Here is a 22,479-nt window from a genome sequence, read left to right on the forward strand (position 1 = left end):
TTATTGATTGCCACACTCTTTAGGAACAGATTAAAATTGGTGAAAAAAGACTATGTAAAAACACAACATTAGCAAAACAGGTAGCTTCGCCTCTTCAGAAAAAAACCAGTTATTATACTACTTGTCAGGTGTATATAAGTGTGTATATATATATATAGAGAGAGAGAGAGAGTGAGAGAGAGAGAGAGATGAGAGAGACAGAGAGGGGGTGAATAAGTACTCACTGTGTAACATCAATTCGCCTATCACCGGGATGAAACATCTAGTAACAAAAGCCAACAAATAAATTTATATCTTGAAAAAGTAAATTAATTATATCATATACGAGTAATAAGTTACTTATATTATTGTTTTGGCTAATATTCACTACAGTTAGACAATTGTCAACAGCATAAACAAACATATGGGAATGGCTCAAATCATTTACATCCATTTTGGAAAGTCAATATGATAAGGAGGAATGAACCCGTAATCGGCTACTGCAAATCTGGTTGACATATGGGTCATGTTGATTCAATTGCAAGCTCCAAAGACTTGATGCATGCATGAATTTTAGCCTACATTTATAATTGTTATATTATATTTACCTTTTCAAAAGTAGTTGTTTAAGAATTCCACAAGTGTAGGGAAATATGGGATAGTGGTGCTTGGTGGGTATTTTATTTAATGTACCGGGGAGTATCAGTTCCATCGCTATCCTAAGTTTTGGCAGGATTTAAGAGGTGATCTTGGAAGATTAACTTAGAGTTCTCGTGGTGAGTCTGTATCAGGTATTCATATTAGTAGCTCATGATGCCTGTTGGCCTGTCTAATGAACCGACCACGTTTATGCGGCTAATAAAACGGGTATTCAAGCCGTTTTGGCCAAGTGTATAGTTGTTTACTTTGACTAAACTCCTAGAGAACACCAATCCCATCTTTTACAATTGTTTAAAAACAATTAATCATGAGCATCTCTTTAAAAATTTGGATAAATGTGACTTTTTTACTAATCAAGTCACTTGTCTATGTTGGTGACTTTTTGCCGTTAAAAAAAATTTTGATTTGCCTTTCAAATTAAAGGAAAAAAAAGTCACTTGTCAATGTTATTTAGTTTTTGAACAGGGGATATATGCAAGTTGATGATAAAAAAGATTCAAGCCATAAGAGATTGGCCAATGCCTAAATCCATCCAGCAAGTTCGAAGAATTCATGGTCTCGCCTCTTTCTACAAACGTTTCAGCCGAAATTTCAGTATAATTGTGGCTCTGATGACACCAGTACGTACTATAAGCAGTTTACTTAGTATCGACAAGCCCAAAATGCTTTATTAGAACTCAATAGGCTATTATTTACAACTCTAGTTTTGGCATTATTGCCATGTTTCACAGAGGTTTTTAGTGTGATGCCTCCTAGGTGGGAATAGGGTTGTTTTGTCCCAACTTGGCCGCCCGTCGCATATTTTAATGAGAAGCTCAACGAAGTATAACGGCGATATTCAACATACGATAAAAGAGTTTTATGCTATGATTCGAGTATTGGATCATTGACGACACTACCTGATTTCTAAAGAATTTATTGAATATTATATCATTGTTGAGAAAATACTACGCAGTCTCTCTCAAAAACCACAAGTCTTTGGCCTGACCTAATCCATATAGAGTAATTCACTGTCCTTTTTGCGACTTCTTTAATTAGTGAACGGATATACATAAAGCGAGCTAACATTAGTAGCTAGGCATCAAGTACTAAAATTTGTTTCATCTTATTGCTATATAATTAAACCTCATCTTTGTTTTTTTGAACAAGAAAATCTTGATGATGACAAATATAGCTTGATTATGTGTGTTCCTTTAACTTTAATCTAACAAACAAATGAACACTACGGTGACATAAACATACAGATTGTGACATTGTGTGTCTGTCTATGTTCAAACATAAGGGAACACAATTGAAGGAACATATATAAAATAAAATAAATATATAGATAGAGCCATCTTAGATGAAATTCAACATCAAACATATAAATAGCTAGCATAAATATATTCTCAAGTATTATACATCTTGGAAAACATAATATTTATAACACAAGAAAACATATAAATGCAATACCTTTATGAAGAACAAGATAGCAGCGAGTAGTAATTGGCCAATATTGGTAGATTTGGATGATGTAATCGAGAAATCGATGTTGTTCTTAAAACAGCGACGACAAGTCTTTATGATGTGGATTTCAAATAGGTGTTTGAAACCAATTGCAAACCGAATTTGTTTTGCAGTGATGATCTCTGTCTAATTATCTATCCTATATATATAAACCATATAGAGTTATTGTCACAAAACATCCATGTAGTTGGCAAATTTGAGATTTAATCCTTGTGCCGTTTTCTTTCCCAGCATTAGTCCTTGACGTTTGTTTTGTATCATTCTGTTTTTTGTGTCGAAAAAAAAAAAAAGGACCTAGTTTATTGATCCCGTATCAATCTAAATAATTCCATCAAGATAATTCATCACCCACGTTTATATATCTTAATCTTATTGTAATCTACTTATCTTAATCTTAATCTTACTCTTATCTTAATCTTAATCTATACTATAATACAATCAACTAATAACTTATTAACCAATTAAATCACTCAATTTCATCAAATTGATTCTGGCTTATGTTAACTACAAATTAAAAATCATAATTATCATATATTACTATGCTAGATTTTAGACCCGTGTCCAACACTGGACACGGGATTTACGATATTAACAATATTAAATCTTCATACATTTAAGTCATAAAAGCTTGCAATTTTAAAAAAACACAGTTTTAAGTGTTGTATTTTGCAAGTTGTAGTACAATAATCATATGTTCCTCACTGTCATTATTAGGCTAGACATATTGATGGAATTGTTTGTCGTAGTCATTTCACAAGGCACATGCTATATATAATAATTTATCCATTATAATATATTTTGAAACAGATGTACTCATAATGTGATATTATTAGGAAAAATAGTTAAGAACTAAAATATAAACATATTTGTGATCCTGAACTTGACATTCAAGTATATGTATTTAATCATGATGCGCATTCATAACACACATATGTTTATTTTCAATCACTTGTTCTATGATAATATGATAACAATTAGGATTGTTTTTATATTCTTTGATAACAATTAGGATTCTTCTAATATTTATTAATAAGTCATTAGGTTTTCAAATAATTTTTTGTAGAAAATATTTCATATGATAATTTTTTTTTATTTAATTAAATAATTGTAAATTTTAAAAAATTCTATCAAGTTGATGGCTAAAAATAAATATAAGTTAAGTATTCAGGGCTAAAAAATGTAAATTATTGATGAAAAACAAAAAAGTGTTAATTAATGAGACTTTTTCTACAAATTAATATAAATATTAATATTAATATAATTATATATTTGGATAATGATTATTAGGATTTTTAATTTGTAGTTTATCTAAATGATGACATCATGAAATCGAACGATGTGATTGGTTAATTAGTCATTAGTTCAACTGTCTTATAGTATATATTAAGACTAGTGCCTAGACCCGCGCGATGCGCGTACAACCTTAAGTAATTGTGTAACATGTTCTTGAAGCATGCTCTTGAAAGTGATTAAACATTTCATGTAGAGAACATGAACACAGCAAATTGTGTAACATAGAGAGACCCATGACCCTAGATAACTAAACCTAAGAAAGATGAGAAGTCTTATGGGTTATGGTAACCACTATCAAAAGCAAGTCGATCATGGGTGCATCCATTCCTAAAAAACATAATAGCGGATAGTTGCACAAGAGAGATTAAGTCATCGGGAATTGTATCAACTAAGTTCAAAAACTTAAAATAGTCATCATGTTGTTTAATTCAGCTACTCTAGTTATCATACTTCGGAATTAATTATGAGATTATTGGAACTTCTCAGGGGAAAATATGTGAAGGTTAATTTTGATAGCTTAAACTCTCAATATAGGGTTTAGTTTTGGTGTTTTATCTTAGTTTTTCTAATCTAGTTTGAGGTAGAGAGATGCAAAATAAAGAGTAACAAATGTTCTTTGATGGGTTACTCTCAATCACGAACTAATGAAATTTAACCATTTACCTAATTTTGAGGTATTATGACAGCGTAATCTTAAGCTACAAACTCATTTTATGTCTATAGCCACCATAACTTCTAAGTAATTAGTGTAGAGTAAGAGTAAAATTTGAGAAATGACTAATCGAACATAATGTAGAAATATGAATCACAAATAAAGGGAAACAGAATCTAATAAAGATTATCAAGAAACTCATTAGTAATAGTAGCTCATTAATCAATGTTACATAAAACATTCAGAAAAGGTTCAAAAGGCCGAACCGGACTAAAAAATGTTAATCTGTAGAAGTAGATGACCATTATATGCCTTCTTTGTCTAGTAGGTATTCAAACTATGTCAAGATAAGTTAGGTTCTGACTTTATGGGTGCTCAAAAGCAAGCTGTAGACCAGCTGTGCAGTTACCCATATAACTCAAATGGGTCAAGTAGGCAAGTATTAGTTACAATTTTACCACCCAACGTTAGTTAATAGTCAACTATCCAAAAGAGCCTTCGCCATTCACAATAGCTTTGGCAAAGAGCTCGGATGAATATATTTCGGCTTTCAGCTGTGAACTCAGACTATAAAGCTCTATCCCTTCTGCAATCTTATACATTCCCATTTTTCTTACTTGTTCTTCTTTTCCTAAGAAGAAAGAAAGCCAAGAAAACCACCAGAACCACAGGTAAAACTACAAAGACAATTTTTGACCATGTCTGCATTTTTCCTGTACACACAATTGCATACTAAAAGTTGATGCATGACAATAGAGCTGGCAAAATAGGCTGATCTCGTGGGTTGGGCAAAGGGTCAAAACAGGTTATACATTGAGAACACTAAAATTATTAAAATAAGTATAGATACCATATTGCATGTTGCAACTTTTGGGGAAAAGAAAAAGAGAAAGATTGACATTACTTGTAGTCCAAAAGAACCTCGGCCATCTACAACAGCTTTGGCATGGATCTCGGATGAATATTTCACGACTTTCGGCTGTGAACTCAAGACTATAAAGCTCTATCCCTTCTGCAATCTTATACATTACCATTATTCAGTTTATGGTCAAATGCTCAAATAAGTTTGAATTTGTGACCAAGCCTTAAAGATTACAATGTTTAGATTTTAGTCATAAATGAAGCAAAGAAAATGCAGACTTGAATCGTTATTTTGGTTGAGCAAATTCTTTTCTTAGTCTAAACATTAACAACCTCATAATCATGTTTTAATAAATGTAGGTAACATAACAGTTTGAAGATACATTGCATTAAGATATTAACCGAAATAACAAATGGACCACATACCCTGTTCATCTTCGTTTCAAATCAAAGATATTGAGAAATAATAATTTGAAAAACGTTCCTCTAGTTTGGATTCCCTAAAGTAAAGAAAATTTTGCTTACCATGTGCAATTACAGAAGTCAAAATTATTGTGATGATGGTCTTAATATCAGTTTGCAAGAAATGGCTAAGACAAAGGCATGATTTAAGAAATAAAATTTCAAACACATTATGAGCAAAAAATAAGTCGAGTATTTGAGCAACGGGTAAAGCATCACCAGCATAGCCACCAATGGGAGCACCAACTCGGTTGGCACCATCATAACGCTTATATACTATCTCTTCCCTTGTGTGTGTACATATATATATCACAAACATATATTATACAATAAGAAATAGGAAATGAGAAAGTGTCTACCTTCTTTAAGAATGTATATATAATTGACCTTGTTAGATAGATGGATATTAGAAGATGAGACACCAAAATATTGTAGGGTGACCAGTTAGTACTTTAAAAAATTTACCACATTGACTACAAACCAAACGGTACATTATGTTGGCGTCTTGGCGGAAGAAAAACCACATCCATTCTGGTGTGTTTATCAAAGGCGTCCCTCCCAAGAACCCATCACCTGTTTCTTGAGCTAAACGACGCCTACACACATCAAGCTACTGGTGTCAAGGAAGATCGTAGAGCCATAGTTTGTTATTCATACTTATAATGACTATTAGAAACCAATAACAAAAAAGGGTTGGTAATCTTTGAACCACTCACATAGGTTTGTCCAGCCGTCACCTATACAATCAACTATATAATTTTAGACCAATATTCAAAACCACTACTTACTTTTAAAACCTTATTCTTGAAAATGTCAAACTTGTTTAGAAACAGTATGAAGGATGTTTTCTACATAGAACACAAACCTCTTGGAAATCTTTGAGTGCTTCTTTAAACTTTCCCATCGCAAGATTAGCAACACCACATCGATAATAACCCTAAAAATAAACAACCCACAATCAAAAAACCAGTTTCAAAACATAAAAACCCAAACTTTATATACACATTAAAACCCTAAATTCAAGAAAGAAGAGGTTGAATAACAATTAAAAAAAGAAAAAACTTAGGGGATTTCAAGTTATAACTTACAATATAGTGATATACCAATCATCCACTAAATCATCCTCCAATCTTCACCTCATGAATTATTATTCTTCTATCCTTTTTCCTTAGTGCGCCAACACGAAACTTCATATAAATATTTTCTTAAGAGTTGTTGAAAATCCCATCAACAAATTCACCTAAAACTTGAAATAAAATCTGATATAAGATATATATATATATATATTCTATCCATATAAAAACAGGTTCCTGTTTGATGCAAAAAGACCTTTAATTGCCCTTCAATTCTCAATTGAATTTTAATTAACCAATCAGACTTCAGAATCTGATCCCGATGGTTTTCAGTGCTTTCACGCTCGTCCTTGAGATGGTGCAACACGAAAACGATGTTAACTGCTAAGGTTTCCTCGGGGCAGGTTTGAAAATGTTGGAATTCATCTTCATAAATGGGAACGGACGCAGAATGGGACTCAAATGGCACGTTGAAAGATTTTGCAAGCCTGCATACAATCACATCATTGTTGACATGTAACCAAACATCAAATACGGGTAAACATTATACAAATCGTTTGTGTACCAGCCCTTCAAACATACAAATTAGATATGATGGTCAAAGAAGAAGATGGCCGGATTCGATAAATCATAACCGAATGAAGATGGAATATGTATAGAACACCTGACATAGAGAGAATAGGAGGGATGGAAAGCTATAGAGAAATAGCAACTCCATACGGTTTTAAAAAACTTACTCGTATTTGATTTGTCAAAAATAAGTTATAGACACCAAGGTGGACAACTACCATACGGTTATAAAGATTTAAATTCAAATTCTATATTTAAACTTGGAAAGAGGAGGGAAGCAACGTATCAAGTGGCCTACATGATTTGTCATTTATCTTAACTGTTTGAGCAAATTGAAATAATTGAATAGACATATGCCACTACGTAGGATCTTTAGTTGTAATAATCATTCTTAAAGCATGCCAAATAGGATAGTTTTAGAAAAACCCAAGTAGGGATTTATATAGTGTATAGTGCTTAGACCCGCGGGATGCGCTTAGAGACTAATTTTTTTTTTAACTTTAGTTCAAGAATGTAACGATGTAGATTATTGACTTGGATTGAAAAACTGTACTTTTAATGTTAGGTCATTTACTCATTTAATAAAGTAAGATGATCTAAACAAAATTATAACCTGTATATTTATTCAACTACAAATATAAATTTCTAAAGATATTTGAAACATGTATAACAAATGGAAGTATCAATACGTCTTCGAGTCAAACCATTATAATATATGATTTTCAATTGCAAAATTGCCTGACTGACTTTTAAAAATGATACACAAGTTTGTGAACAATTGGTAGTAGAGTAATATTACACTTCTAGTACCTTATGTGAATTTAAAAAAAACACACACGTGACTCGAATGTGTATGAACTTCTCCTCATTTCTAGATATATAACCTTTCACAACCATTTCTTTTCACTCGACCTTAGCGATGATGTCCATCCTTACTCCGTAATGATGCATGAGCTGTCAGAAATTACTGTTCAAGATAAGATTAATACATAGATTATAGATTTCGATGTTAATGATTAGTAAAGTGTACAATGATATTAAAACAAAATTACCATGTACATCATAAGATAATGATAGTAATTGTATGTAAATAGAAAAATTTTAGCATCATTATTAACATGACATTACTATCTTACCTTTACCATGCCATTAACCTTCCGGAATGATCAAGTTCTGTTATTGGTAGGTTCATGTGTCCACCAGAAAAAGTTCGACAAATACTTAGCAAGGTAGATTGAAAGTGAGCCTTCCCAAGTAGCTCTTGGAAATAAATGAAGTGAACTCCCTGTCCGCTCCTTCAAGAAAAGAAGTTTTTGAAGCAACTGAACACGATTATTCTGCAACGTTCCCCTGTTTATTGGTTGAGCAAATTTAGAAAAGTTACCGCACAAATTAACTGGCAAATCTAGCAGATCTCTACAAAATCTCATGAGAAAAAAAAAAGCACAATGGAAATATGCAGATAACTAATTTTGAAGTTTAGCTAAAAACATGACATGGATTACAAACATGAAATAAAAAGCTTCTACATCAATAGTTCATGCCCTTTTAAGGCATCTTCATGATAAACCCCAACGTATTATGACAAATTTTGAGTCCAAGATAACTTTAATTCTGTTCGTAGATATACAAATAGTGAAAGCTTATCTCATATTCCCATTTTTGTAGAGACCTTGCCACCCTATAGGCTATAGTGAGAAATTCTATAATATATGTACTAAATAAAAAGGCAAATCTTAGCCACAGGAAAAACTTGAAACATATATTTTATTGAAGTTTAGTAAATGTGTGATCAAGCAAAAATGCAAGTAAACATGCGAGTAAGATAACAATACCTTAGAAGAAAGATGACAACGTGTTGGAAGAAAAAGAAAGTGCACCCTGGTAATCACCATACCCACAAGCCCATTAGCCCAGTAATTAAGTTCTTTAGCCATTCCCTACCCTTGATAAGAATAAGAATGTCTACGCGATTTTATCATATGAATAATTCAACATAAAGCTTAATAAAACTATTGAAATACCTCGAGTGTATTATTTATACATCTTTGTTGATAATAAACATTTCCTTGCGACATAGAACACCGAACTTCTTACTAACGAAGAGGCCAATTCACCTTCAACAATGAAATAATTCATCATCTTATCGAACATTATCTAACTAAAGCTTACTACTTGAACAGTCTTGAATTTAAATCCCACCTCAAGCTACTTACACACACTTCACCTAACATTCTATCCGGTCTTCGGAGACTGTTAGTGTCTATACATTGACCATCAAAATAAGCTACCAAAGAAGTAAAGTAATCAGCAAAGGTGACTGGCCACCTACAATAACCATATTAAAATGCTAAATTCTTTATTAGCAATTGTACAGTAGACGAAAAAATTTCAACTTCTCCATTGTATGAAGCAAACCGGGGTCCTCAATTATAATAGTAAGGCTAAGATATTAACAGAAATATGACCAAGTTGTACATTATAACTCGTAACAAAATTACTAAAACAAATAAATGAATTGTAAGAAAAAAATTGTTTACATTGGCGCTTACCTCACACGTGGAATGAACTCCTGTTTTCACAAATTTGAACTCCATGACCTGCAATTCCACGTGGTTTGTATTTAGAAGAATGCCTTGTTATAGCTTCTTATTCAGCATGCGTGATTCAAGAGTAGTCTAACCTTTTTTTCTTATGCATTTGAATATAATTCAGATTTCACCTTTTTTTAAATGTTCAACACATTTGACCCGTTAAAGATAAATATAATCCATTTATATGTACACGGGTTCAATACTGTCACTCCCATCTAGATATATCCCGTGGGAACTGTAAACTATTCAGTAAACAAACCATGAAGTTTTTTTGGTCATTAAGGGTGCAATTTTTAGAGATTCCACATCATCCTTCTATCCTAACTTAGTTACTATCAAATACAATGCACATTTAAAAATTGCAAAGATAAAAGTTATAAGATAAATGACAAAAAAATATCAAAGTATCAAACCCATAGCATACAATACATGCATTAACAGCTAAATATAACCGTGATTTTCAATAAATTACCTTCTACTTTCACTAAATCAAGAATAACATATTCCAAAACCCTCAACTTCGCGCAAGTGATTTAAGGAAAATTAACCAAGGTTAAATCAACGAAACCACTAACACAGTCACTTGAATTAAAAAATACAAAATCCAAAAAGTTGATTTATAACATCAGGGCAAATGCAACAAATAATTGGTTGAGAAATTATATCAAACACTTGGTGTTCATGACCAAAAAATATATATTAGTTGTTGATGGACCTCAAGTTGAACCAAATACATGAAAGATTAAGTATAAAAAGGGAATAAAGTTAGCAAAATTTTTTAAAAAATTAAATATACAATCAGAGAACAATGTATTAAAATAAACGATATTGTCACAACTGATTTCCATAACAAAAAAAATCAGAAACATTCGTTTTTATTAATGATCACAAAAAATAATAATAGCAAAAGAAACGTACCATGGAGAAATCATCGTTGTCAATACTGTGAATCCTCCCACAAACGTTTCTCTGAACGTGTAGAAAGCGATAACTGGTGCACGTTTTTAGCAGGTAAGGGGAGCTTTCTTCTCAGATCATCAACGTCGAAGTTCAATGGAAGTAATAAATCAAAACGACAGGCATCAACTATAATAACGTCGAACGTGCTTGATAGATTGAGTATTTCCCTCATGGCGAGAAAAAAGGAACAGTCAATGGGATCATAGAGCTGGATGTCAAGAGTTATATGTTTAGGAGCAACGGTTGGAAGAAACGAGATACGAGGAATTGCATCGTAGCCATTGTAGCAAAAGTGCAAAAGCTTTGGGGCAAAAACATGTAGGTGCAATTGGGTGTGTCTTCGCGTTGCCGAAACAGTCAATCTTTTGAGGGAGACACATGTGATACGCAAGCCACGAAGTCTCCAGTCATATCCCAATTTAAGACTCAGACTCTGAAGAAAAGGTAAACTCGACGAAATCATGTCAAAAAATGCATTCTCAACCATCCCACCGCCTAAACATAATTCCGTAAGGGTTCGTAATGACTCCAAGTTTACCGATAAGGGGTTCTTGTGAACACCCCCGGAGGAGTCATAAGTAAACGAGCTAAGACGTGGGACGTCTGCAATTTCCATTATATAGCTTTCTGCGAATGAAGTGACTTCCAATCGGCGGAGGCAGTGAAGGTTTTTAACTATGATTTTGTTCACGCTGAAGTCGGTTTTAAGCTTAACCGTTTCAAGCAATTTACAAGTAGACAACAAATTATTGAGAAGGTCTTCACTTATGCAAACACTTTTCAACTCGAGTTCTCGCAAGGACACACAATTGATGATGGTATCGGAGTTATTATTGCTACTAGTGATACAAAGGGAGTGATTGAGATAGGAAGTGGATACTATACTTATCTTAAACAGGTTTTGGCCCGAGAATAATATCTCGAAAGGCAACGTAAAGGAACCAATCATAACCATGATCGTAACAGAAAGATGTTTGAGACAACTTTTTGGAGCTACTCAACGAATCAAGTTTTCAACCAGATAGGCAGAATCATGGTTTCGAATGTAGATGTTAAGAAGAAAAGTTTCGATGGGTGTTTGATGACGAAGATACCTTATCATCGTGCGATGGATGAGTTTTCTGAATCTGGTTTCTGAATGTTTGTTGAAAAGCATCAGGGATTGAGGAAACCTGAGGGTAGGGATGGTCCGCCAAGCGTGCAGCCATGATTTACACAAGATGCTTGTGCGGGCTGCTTCCTTCAACGGCAAAAGCAATTGTATACAATGTATCAACTCCGTAGGAACATCATCATCCATGCTGTGTTATGGCGGTGGTTTTTCAGATGGATCTGAGGGAAAAGAATAACTTTTGGGAGAATTTCCTATATCTCCTATTTTAACACCTTAATTACATATTTATCCAACTTAAAATAATAATTATATGTATATCCAATTTAAACTAATAATTACACATTTACCCAAGTTTTGTTTAGATTATATCAAATCTATCCATTATGTTACAAAATTAATTATAATTAAATTTACACTAATGAATTTGCCCTGAAAATTTTCTAACCAACAACTAGTTACACGAGAACGGTACCCGCGCGTTGCAGCGGCGGTGGAGGTGGCAGCGGTGGTGATGTAATGACGACGGCGGTGGTGGTGGCGAGCGGCACTGATGGCGGAGATCAGTGGAGGTGACAACGGTGGCCGCGATGGCAAGTAACGTAAGTTGTTGATGAAATTTGGTTTTCATGAAATGTTGAAACGTAAAATGTTAAACAAGCCTATTTGTTCCACTGGTGAGACCCGGTCATATATGGGCAAGTAAGAACCGCAACTTCGATATGTAGCGTTTAGATCTTACGAAGGTTCACCTTGTATAATATATTTTTATATATAATTTATAAATTTATAAATATTTAATTTTATAAATCATTTTATAACATAATGGATAGATATGATATAATCTAAACAAATTTTGAGTAAATATGTAATTATCAAATTAAATTGGATAAATATGTAATTAGCATCTTAAAATGGAACATATATGAAATTATCCCATAACCTTTTTATTCTCACTTCTCTCTTTTATCAACGTTTTATGAGTATTTTTATATATAAAAAGCTATTATTATTATTATTATTATTGTTATTATTATTATTGGTACTACTACTACTATTATTATTATTGTTATTATTTATTTTTTTATTGTTATTATTATTATTATTATTATAATTATTATTATTGTTATTTGTATTTTATGAGTATTTACCATTGAGTCGTCTCATTAGAAAACTCTTTTCCTAACACTTTGACTTCTATCTGGTTTAGTACTTTTTTCTTCTTTCACTTCTTCTATCTAATAGAGTTGGATGAAGTCGAGAAATCAATGTTGTTCTTAAAACAGTAACGACACTGAAATTATTTTCCAGTTATGATCTATAGCTATCCATATCTATCCTATTCTTGTTTAGTTTATTTATAATTAATAATAATAATAATAATAATCGCGGCTCCCCACTAATTTCTTGTAAATCTATGAAAATTTAATAAAAGTGTTATTTTTATATAAAATAATAATAATAATAATAACCATAGCTCAATATGTTAATTTATATATATTAATAGAATATTTAATATGTTAATTAAATAGGGCAAGTCTTAATCATGCATGTAATGCTGTCACACATCTTTATCTTTACTCCCTCATAAAATAAAAGGCCTATTTTTAATTTTGAAAAATTTTGTCTTTCAATTAGCGAAATTGGCCTTGACATTTTATGCTCTTAATGAATTAATTTACACTTCAACCCTTATCTTCCAAAATATTATCACTATCACATTTACATCAACCTACAGTCCTACACCAATTGATACCGCTACTACTACCAATAATAACATCACCGACACCACTAGACCGCCGTTTCTGCCAGCGCCGCCGCATTGCGCGGATATCATGCTCGTTGCTCAATAAAAAAATTCAATCTGTTTTATTACCAGAAGGAAATCCACGCAAAACGACGACTAAAAATATGCACAAAGCGACGATTCGTGACGGCAGACGAGTAGTATTATTGATGTCAAGGTAACCAATGTAAAATGATTAGTGTAATTATTTTAGAAGTCAAGAAATAAATTTTGTTTATTATTTCGTTCAAAGTATTGTTAGTTTATTACTTACGAGAACAAGTTCCCGCGCGTTGCGGTGGTAAAATGGTGGGGTTGATAGGTCATAGAGTGTGATAGTCAAATGTCTTAGCCGTATGGGTTCCATCCTCAGATTTAAAAATTCGTCGAAAGTATATCAAATGACATCTCTAATGAAAGAACACGAAATTTTAAGAACACCCATATAATTTTTATAATTTATCGATGTACGGTTTTTTAGATAAAAGATTTTGAATAAATTTGGGAATAAATGATTTATTGAGGAGAGAGAAAAAAAATGATTGGTTGAGATTTGAAGAGAGAGAGAAAGAATAATATAGTTATTTTGAGTAAATATATAATAAATTGGAGATACATTTCGAAAAAATAAATGTTGAAACTTAAAATTTAGACATGGAAATTTGTTTTATAATAAAGTATAGATATTTATATTTATAATATAGTATAGATAAAGATAGATGGAGTAATAATAAGGCAAGGAGTACAAGGTAATTATAATTATAATAATAGATATATATATATTGGTAAGATTTTTTTATTTTATATTGGATAAAATCGAAATTAAAATTAATGCTATGTTCTTGAGTTTTTTTTTTAAGAAGGGGAAAGAAGAGAAGAGAGGTGAATGGAAGAGAAGGAGTGAATTTTCCTTCCTTCCAAATCATCCCAAAAGTTGAAGGAAAAAATTATAACCAAAATGTATTGATTTCTCCTTCCAACTCCTTTCTTTTCTTTTCTCTTCTTCTCTTTAATAAAACTCAAGAACACAAATATTTTAAAAATCCTCATATTCTTTTCTTTTCTTTTTAACAAAAAAACTCAAGAACATAGCGTAAAGGAGAGTACTAAACCAGGTAGAAGTCAAAGTGTTAGGCGAATTATTAATGGGACGACTCAATTGTTAAGATAATATAATACGAGTAATAATAAAATAATGATAACAATACTACTTTTAATATATAAATACTCGTAAATTAAACGTTGATAAAGGGATCGAGAAGAGAGAATAATAAAAGTCAGTATTGTTGTCTACTTGTAAATTGCTTGAAACGGGGTTAAGCTTAAAACCGACTTCGGCTTGAAGAAAATCAAAGTTAAAAACCTTCACCGCCTCCGTCGATTGGAAGTGACTTCAATAGAAGAAAGCTATATAATGGAAATTGCCGACGTCCCGCGTCTTAGCTCGTTTACTTATGACTCCTCAATGCGTCCTCATCGCGAGAACCCCTTATCGGTAAACTTGGACTCATTAGGAACCCTTACAGAATTATGTTTAGGTGGCCGGATGGTTAGCAATGCATATTTTGACATGATTTCGTCGAGTTTACCTTTTCTTCAGAGTCTGAGTCTTAAATTGGGATTTGACTGGAGGGTCCGTTGCTTGCGTATCACTGTTCTTAATATTGTGCTTGCTCGACCATCTTTAATTTGTTCCGTTTTCTTATTTAGATTTTTTCGGTTTTTGAACATGTACGTATGCTGTTTTTTGCATCATTTGGACTTAATTTGGTTAATGATAATATATACAAAATGTACTTATATTGCCTGTTCTAATTCCCTGTGCGTATATTACAAAAATGTGGCATACATAGATTATATCATTAAGATTGTTTAAGGTTTCATAACTAATAGGATTTTCAAGCACCCGAGTCTTTAATTTTCACAATTGACAATCAATCGGAAAACTGCATAACATATTTAACAGATGCACCTTTCTTCTTTCTTCATTTGTCGAAATTCAGTTAAATCATTAGCCACCGCTTGTAGATACCCACATGATCCCCCAAAATAACACAAGTCTTTATCCTATCTTCATCACCAAATCTGCATTTATCTATCTATATTCATCAAAAGTTAACAAGTGTTTATTCTCTTGATAAGAAAATTCATAGACTAAACTCTTATTTAAAATTTCATTTCTATGATTTGAATACTTTTCTAGAATATAAGAATGATTTACATGACTTCAATAATCGTGAAAATGCTAATGAATGCTGCACTTTTTGCAAAGATATGCCAAATTATGGTGTTACTAGGTGAGCCCAATCTTTTTGACCTCTTACCTAACCTGCCCTACCCACCCATCTTGCCATCTTTAGCAAGTGGGATTATGTTTAATGATGGGTGTTTCGTGCTAAGTTGAGTGAGCATGGGTGTTTCGTGCTAAGTTGAATGCTGCACCCATCTTGCCATCACTGGTTGTAGTTGCTATGACAATCAGATTTGCCATATCTAGTTATTTTTATCATTATTATTTTCAATGAAAAATTTACTCGCTCCCAAACTACATCATATCAAGGATTCAATTTTAAATTTTACTCCAAAAACCTGAATTTTCTCTATATGTAAAAAGCGTGTAATTCCTCTATATTAACTTGTTACAGAATCCAAACGGGTGCAACTTATAGACATCATATAGACATCTTAAGCATCTGATTTATAAAATAAAAACCTGAATTTTCTGAAGACATACTTTTACCTTGTTGAGATGGTATACTTCTTAATTATTCTTATACTGCACGTTATAATTATAATCTTAATCATATGCTGGGGTATATTGAAGAAAAAGTTCATGTATCCAAAAGCCAATGTTGCATCCCAAATACATAAGATCATGATGAACCAGGTAATATATCATATCTGATGAACTAAAAAGCAGTTAGAGTCAAGGGAAAATCTTCAACATTGTTATGCTGACAAACAGTGCAAAAGTTTGAAAACATTCAAGTTTTTAGACAATTCATCCTGATAAGTCAAGGCATGAGGTTTTTATACGAATCTAATGTACTCCATGAAAAAGCATTGAAAGAACACATCACAAAATCCGGAAATTGCATCTGCAAGAACAACGATATAATAGTTAGTCACACTCCATGGTAACTGAATGTCACGCGGATGTTATAGTACAGACCTATCAAAGTTGATGAAATAAGGAACCAAACAAGGCTCTATCTTTTGTATCTTACGGATTTCATACATCCATGCTGATAGTGCCTTAAGTTATACATTATCTCTAGCAGGCCAAATAGGTAGAAGTTTGAAACTTTGCTAACAAAGTAAACGACTAAACGGGCCAAACGAGTCAAACTAATGAAACGGGGCCAAAGGCTATCCAAAGCGTGTTCAAATACTTAGAAACACCTAAATCACTTCATTTACAAATATTAATAGATTATTTTGTTGATATAGTTCCGTAGTATATATTTTATCTAATACTTTTAGCAAAATCACATTCATGGAAAGTGTATCATTTATAGTTCATTTTCACCAGAACGATGACAAGCAACCGAGCCACTGCCTCTCCTTAGTTCGAAAATTAATAATTGTAAAGGAAAAATATGTGTACCCAAGCAAGCCACGGCCTCTCCATGTTCTAGGCGTGACAGTCAAGTTTATCAAAGTCCCTTGCCTCATAACTAGCATAGGTACAGGACGGCCTTGATTCATCTGTGCTTCAGAAGCAAGCTTCGGCATCAAATTATCACCATATTCAACATTCCCAAACTTAGCAATTTGATCTCCAAGTTGTAAACCATCTGCTGCTGCCGGAGATTCCTCGCTGATTTCATCCACCATTGCAAACGGCCTGCTCACATCCACATCCATGCTACTGATGGAACCTCCCGCATTGGATGAACGGGTGTCATCTGCACCTCGTAGATTGGAACCTGCAATATTTCCGACCACACATAATTGAAAAGCAATGAGCCTGCCGCGTAGCAAAAGCAACAAATGCTGTCTTAAAAACAAGCAGATAGAACCTTCAAATTTGAATTCTAGCAAATACTAAACAGCTCGAATGCTAATCCTATGATAGTCTTGTCTTCTAGCATACAGTGTTCTTACAGGTCTACATTGGTTCTGCATATCATTTCTTACTATTATTTTTATTATTACCCACAGCTAATACCATTACCAATTACCATCTAGCAGAAAAAAGTTAAACTATTCATGAGATATAGCCGAGCTGAAACTTATACAAGAGAGAAAGCGAGAGAACATTTTTCCTATGAAATAAAACCGAAGCAATATTCATCTTTCAACTTATCATTGTCAACCTGAGTCCATGCCAGTTGAAACTTTAGGAGCAAGCCGAGCTGAATGCAACAGTTCTATGTTTTGGCTTATTTTCTCAGTGATATCTTTGTGGTCATTCCGCAATCCTATACAACAACAAATAAGCAAGAGGTAAGTAGAGTTCAACGAAATCAGAACTGTAATAAGCAAATTTCAAGTACATCTCTAAAAAAGAAAAAGCAATAAAGTTAATGAAACTGCAATGCACTTCACAAATACAAGAACACCCTGTTTCCTTATATGAAGCCAACGTAACAAACCAAGCCTTAATCTACTTATCAAAGGTATGTCAGTATGTTGATGGTTGTCCCAACAAATTTATTGTTTAACAATGTCGAAGGCAATGATATTAACACGCAGCAACTTTATGAAATTTATTAATTAGGATTGTATATAACCTGCATTTTTTTAACCGAAAAGGTCGTATGACCAGTTAAGAACAGTGGGGTAACTTGAAGTTTTACATGGTCTTATCACTTTTCTAACATAGTGTCCAAAGATGATGACTCAAAGATACATCTTTGTCCTAGTATAGAACCATCCAGTCAACCTCATTTGCGAGAAACATCCCAAAAGTGGAGGCTACATCATCATTAACCTTCCTGATATGTCACGCTTATATTAGAGGGCTAAAGCCGGCAACAACTAAATTCATGATGTTTTCAATGATATCCAACCACTCCCTCAGTAATAGGGCAAGAAATGTGAAATAGGTTTGGCATTAGAGACACGATGATTGCTTTAAGTATCACAGAGTCAGATAATCATATAACCCATAAATGAATTATAATTAGAGTATTGCCATGACAAGAAAGAGTCGTAACAAACCTGCAAGTCTACTTCTGTCTGCTCTCACCACTGGAATGTCAATGTCAGACCTCGGAAACCCCTGGCAGAAAATAAGCTTTTCAAGAATGTTATTCAATTCATTTCCAATGTGATTTTTGTGTGTTTTGAACAGCTCATATCTAATGTGATTAGTAGTTAGTATCGAGAAGAGGAGTTATATTGGTCATGGACATGCTAGTACTTGAACGAGAGAAAAAGTTAATAGTCATACATCTGGAAAGGAGAAACAAAATTACATGCATTTGAAGCAGAGGCCGGACTACGGGTCTAACTAGGCGTGGCAATCCATACCTAGATGACTTGAATTGGGCTATATTGGGTAAAAAATTTAAACTTAATGAGTTTATATGGGCTTTTGAAATTAGACACAGACTGGTATTTATTTAACACTCAAAACTATTCATCAGCTCTAACAGGTTCAAGTGGGTAAGTGTGTGGGTCTCTATTTGCAGCAGCAACAAGCGATGTCCACTGATTTCTTTTTCGGTAAAAGGCCGTAGCCCTAGTTAACATGTCCACTAATTTCACTGATTATGTAGATCTGTAATTCACTTTCTCATCCTTGAGACCTTCAACCTCGCCATCTTCATCCTAAATACCTTCAAACTCGCCATCTTTTCACGGGTATCTACTTTTTTACTTTTATCTTTTATTTTTATTGTGATTTTATGGTTACTTTGGGTGTTTTTATACAGTGATTATAATAACTATGAGGTTTTTACACACTGATTTATGTGTTTTTTTGGGGTTTTATGCTTATAGTAATTTTAGGGATTTTAATTTGGGTGTTTTTTAACAGTGATTATACAATAATTGTGAGGTTTTTACACACTAACTTCATTAGTATTTTTGGTTTTTTATATTTAATTTTCTTATAGTAATTTTGGGATTTTTAATGCTTAACTTGTGATATTGAATTTAGGTTTTTTAGGCTAAAATTTTTACACTAATTTTAGGGCTTTCTAGATTATTGGGATGATGATATATTGAGCTGATTTTCTTATACCCATTAATTATTTTAGGGCTTTTTTATGTTTAATTTACTACAGTGATTTTAGGTGTTATTGAAATCAGTAGAATGGTAGAAAATGATGGACATGATAGTATGGACGGAGTAAATGATGGAGATGCTGGTTCATCCACAACCGGTAGAGACACAATGGGTTGAGAGCGTTCGGATGTTTGGGTTTAATTTAATAAGATAACAAGGGATGATGGAGTTAGAATGGGCAAGTGTACAAGTTGTGGAAAATTACTTAAAGCTAATCAAAGATCAGGTACATCAAATTTAAAACGGCACATTCACAAATGTTTTGATATAGATTTAGAAGATGTCTCTACTCTTTCACAAAAGAGTATTAGATAAGATCAAATGATGTATAGAGATAAGCTTGCACTTGCTACTATCAAACATAATTACCCGTCTAGTTATGTTGAGCACGAAGCAACAAGAGACTTGCATAAGTTTCTACATTCGGATACAAAAGCAATAACAAGAAACACAGCAAAAGCAGATGTTCTAAGAATTTTTGAGAGGGATAAAAGCATTCTTCAAAAAAATTTGGAAAGAATACCAAGTAAAGTATGTTTAACAGCAGATTTGTGGAGTTCTATCACCAGTGATGGTTACATGGCACTCATTGCCCATTATGTTGATGAAAATTGGGTTTTGAGAAAAAAAAAAAAGTTTTGAATTTTCAAGTTGTACCACCGTTCCATTTACATTTTAGCAGAGTATGTTGTTAACTTTTGTAAAGATTGGAGAATTGAGAAGAAGATTTTTACAATTACATATAATGACAATTTGGTTGATTATTTGAAGCTTCTTTTAGGTTTTGATGATGGTTTGATTTGCAATGGAGATTTTATGCATGTACTGATGTACGTTGTGGGGCACATGTACTAAATCTAATTGTACAGGTAGTATTAAAAGTCATTGAAGGTGCTATTGAAAAGGTTAGAGAGTCGGTTAAGTATGTTAGAGGTAGTTCATCCAAGAAGTTTAAGTTCGCTGAATGCATTGCACGTCTTAAACTTCAATGTGGTAAACACGTTCCCCAAGACGTAGTTACAAGATGGAACTCTACGTACTTGATGCTTGATTGTGCATTGGCATATGGCCGTACATAAGCCCGATTGGAAGTATTGGATAAGGATTTGACTGGTTTTGAGACATATCAAATGTAGGAGGAGATGGTTACGTGGATGATTTGACTGGTTTTGAGACATATCAAAGTCGCTTTGACAGGCCTATGAGGGAAAAGGAATCACAACTAGATAATGAACAAAATCGATATCTTAAAGTTTTCGATGGATAATGAAGGGAGGTATCCACAATTAGCTCTCATGCCCCATGATATATTGAGCATCCCAATCACCACTGTCGCTTCCGAGTCATCTTTTAGCACTGGAGGTCAAATTTTAAACAAATATCGAAGCTCATTGTTGTCAGCAAATGTGGAGGCATTGTTATGCACCCGTGATTGGTTGTTAGATCGAGAAGGTATTATAGTTATTCCCTTGTTATTTTTTTTAGCTTGTTTTCTTGACTTTTATTATTTTTCACTTTTCTTATTCTTTTTTTAATTAATTCAATCCATAAAAAAATTTTAAAAAATAAAAAATTTCTAACCTGAGTTAGTGAGTTATACATGTAAGGATACGGTACGGGCTTCGCCCTTAAAAATATTCATAAAGGGTAGCTGGTAGGAGTTATAAGTCATAGAGGGTGATAGGTGATGGGGTGATCTACTTAACGGGCTTCGCCCTTAGCTATTATGGCTCCGCCATAAGCCGAAATGCTTCGCCTATAGCTTACGGGCTATGCCCTTGAAAAAAAAAATATTTTTAAAACTTTTTTAAAATTTTTATATGAAATAAGTTAATTAAAGGGAGAATGAAAAAAGTGAAAAAAAGGAAAAAAGTTTTTAAAACAAATTAAAAAAAAAAATCAAAAACGAACTTTCTCACCCTTCTCTCCTTAAGGTACTTCTCATTTGATCTTTATCATATATATATATATATATACACAACACACACAAAAAAAAATAATAATAATAAAATTTGCGGGTTGACCAACACCCGACCCGCACCAAGCAAGAAGGCGTGGATTCATATATAAGTATAAAAAAGAAATAATTACCTCTGAGTCGACAAGATTGCCGGAAAGACCGGGAGCGCCGGGCTGAGTGAGGCGCTCGATGATAATGTTCATCTCAGTCTCCAAATCACTCCTTTTATCCATCAACTTCTTTATCTCCGTCTTCAAATCCGTCGCCACCATTTTTTTCCTTTCTTTCTTTTTATGCAGTTTTTGATTATTAACCTAATTACGAATGTTGGGTTCTAGGTCGGTCTTCTTTTTCTTTACTATATATAAGGATTTCTGCAACTCAATTTCTTTACCATATAGTCGGCTAGATAAGTTACATAATCACCCCCTATGGTATTTATAATATCCGCTTTCTCACCTTGTAACTTCGGTTAAACCATTCGTAACCTGTTCTCATATTTTACTTCTCATCTCTTTCATAATTTTTTTCTCAAGTGGGGTGAGTTATTTTGAGAACTCATAAAATAAAAAAAACACAAAAACAAATCTGAACCATACATTTTCTCTCTCTTTCTCTCTCTTCAATTAAATTATAAAATTCATCCAAATCATTAAAAATATTTTATCTCACAAACCGTAAATCGTTAGATGAAACAAAAAGCATGGGTAGTTTTAAAATTTCGTCCTCTTTCATTAGAGATCCAATTCAATATACTTTTGACGACTTTTTAAT

General features: G+C 33.0%; 1 protein-coding gene and 1 long non-coding RNA gene across 2 annotated transcripts; both read right to left on the reverse strand.

Annotated features, from left to right (window-relative positions):
* Positions 1–7,749: 7,749 nt before the first annotated feature.
* LOC122609546 lies at positions 7,750–9,652 on the reverse strand. Its single transcript, XR_006325332.1, has 6 exons — positions 9,609–9,652; positions 9,259–9,343; positions 9,081–9,173; positions 8,892–8,937; positions 8,193–8,406; positions 7,750–8,023 (listed from the first exon to the last, which is right to left on the reverse strand). It is a non-coding gene; the product is annotated as an uncharacterized LOC122609546 (long non-coding RNA).
* A 6,731-nt stretch (positions 9,653–16,383) lies between these two features.
* On the reverse strand, positions 16,384–22,072 carry LOC122606455 (26S proteasome non-ATPase regulatory subunit 9). Its single transcript, XM_043779310.1, has 5 exons — positions 21,837–22,072; positions 18,674–18,734; positions 17,827–17,931; positions 17,115–17,436; positions 16,384–16,605 (listed from the first exon to the last, which is right to left on the reverse strand). Exons 1-5 carry the CDS (start codon positions 21,975–21,977, stop codon positions 16,584–16,586), a joined length of 651 nt encoding a protein of 216 aa, XP_043635245.1. The 5' UTR covers positions 21,978–22,072; the 3' UTR covers positions 16,384–16,583.
* Positions 22,073–22,479: the final 407 nt, after the last annotated feature.

This window comes from Erigeron canadensis, chromosome 7 (assembly GCF_010389155.1).
Source record: "Erigeron canadensis isolate Cc75 chromosome 7, C_canadensis_v1, whole genome shotgun sequence".
Classification (NCBI taxonomy): domain Eukaryota; kingdom Viridiplantae; phylum Streptophyta; class Magnoliopsida; order Asterales; family Asteraceae; genus Erigeron; species Erigeron canadensis.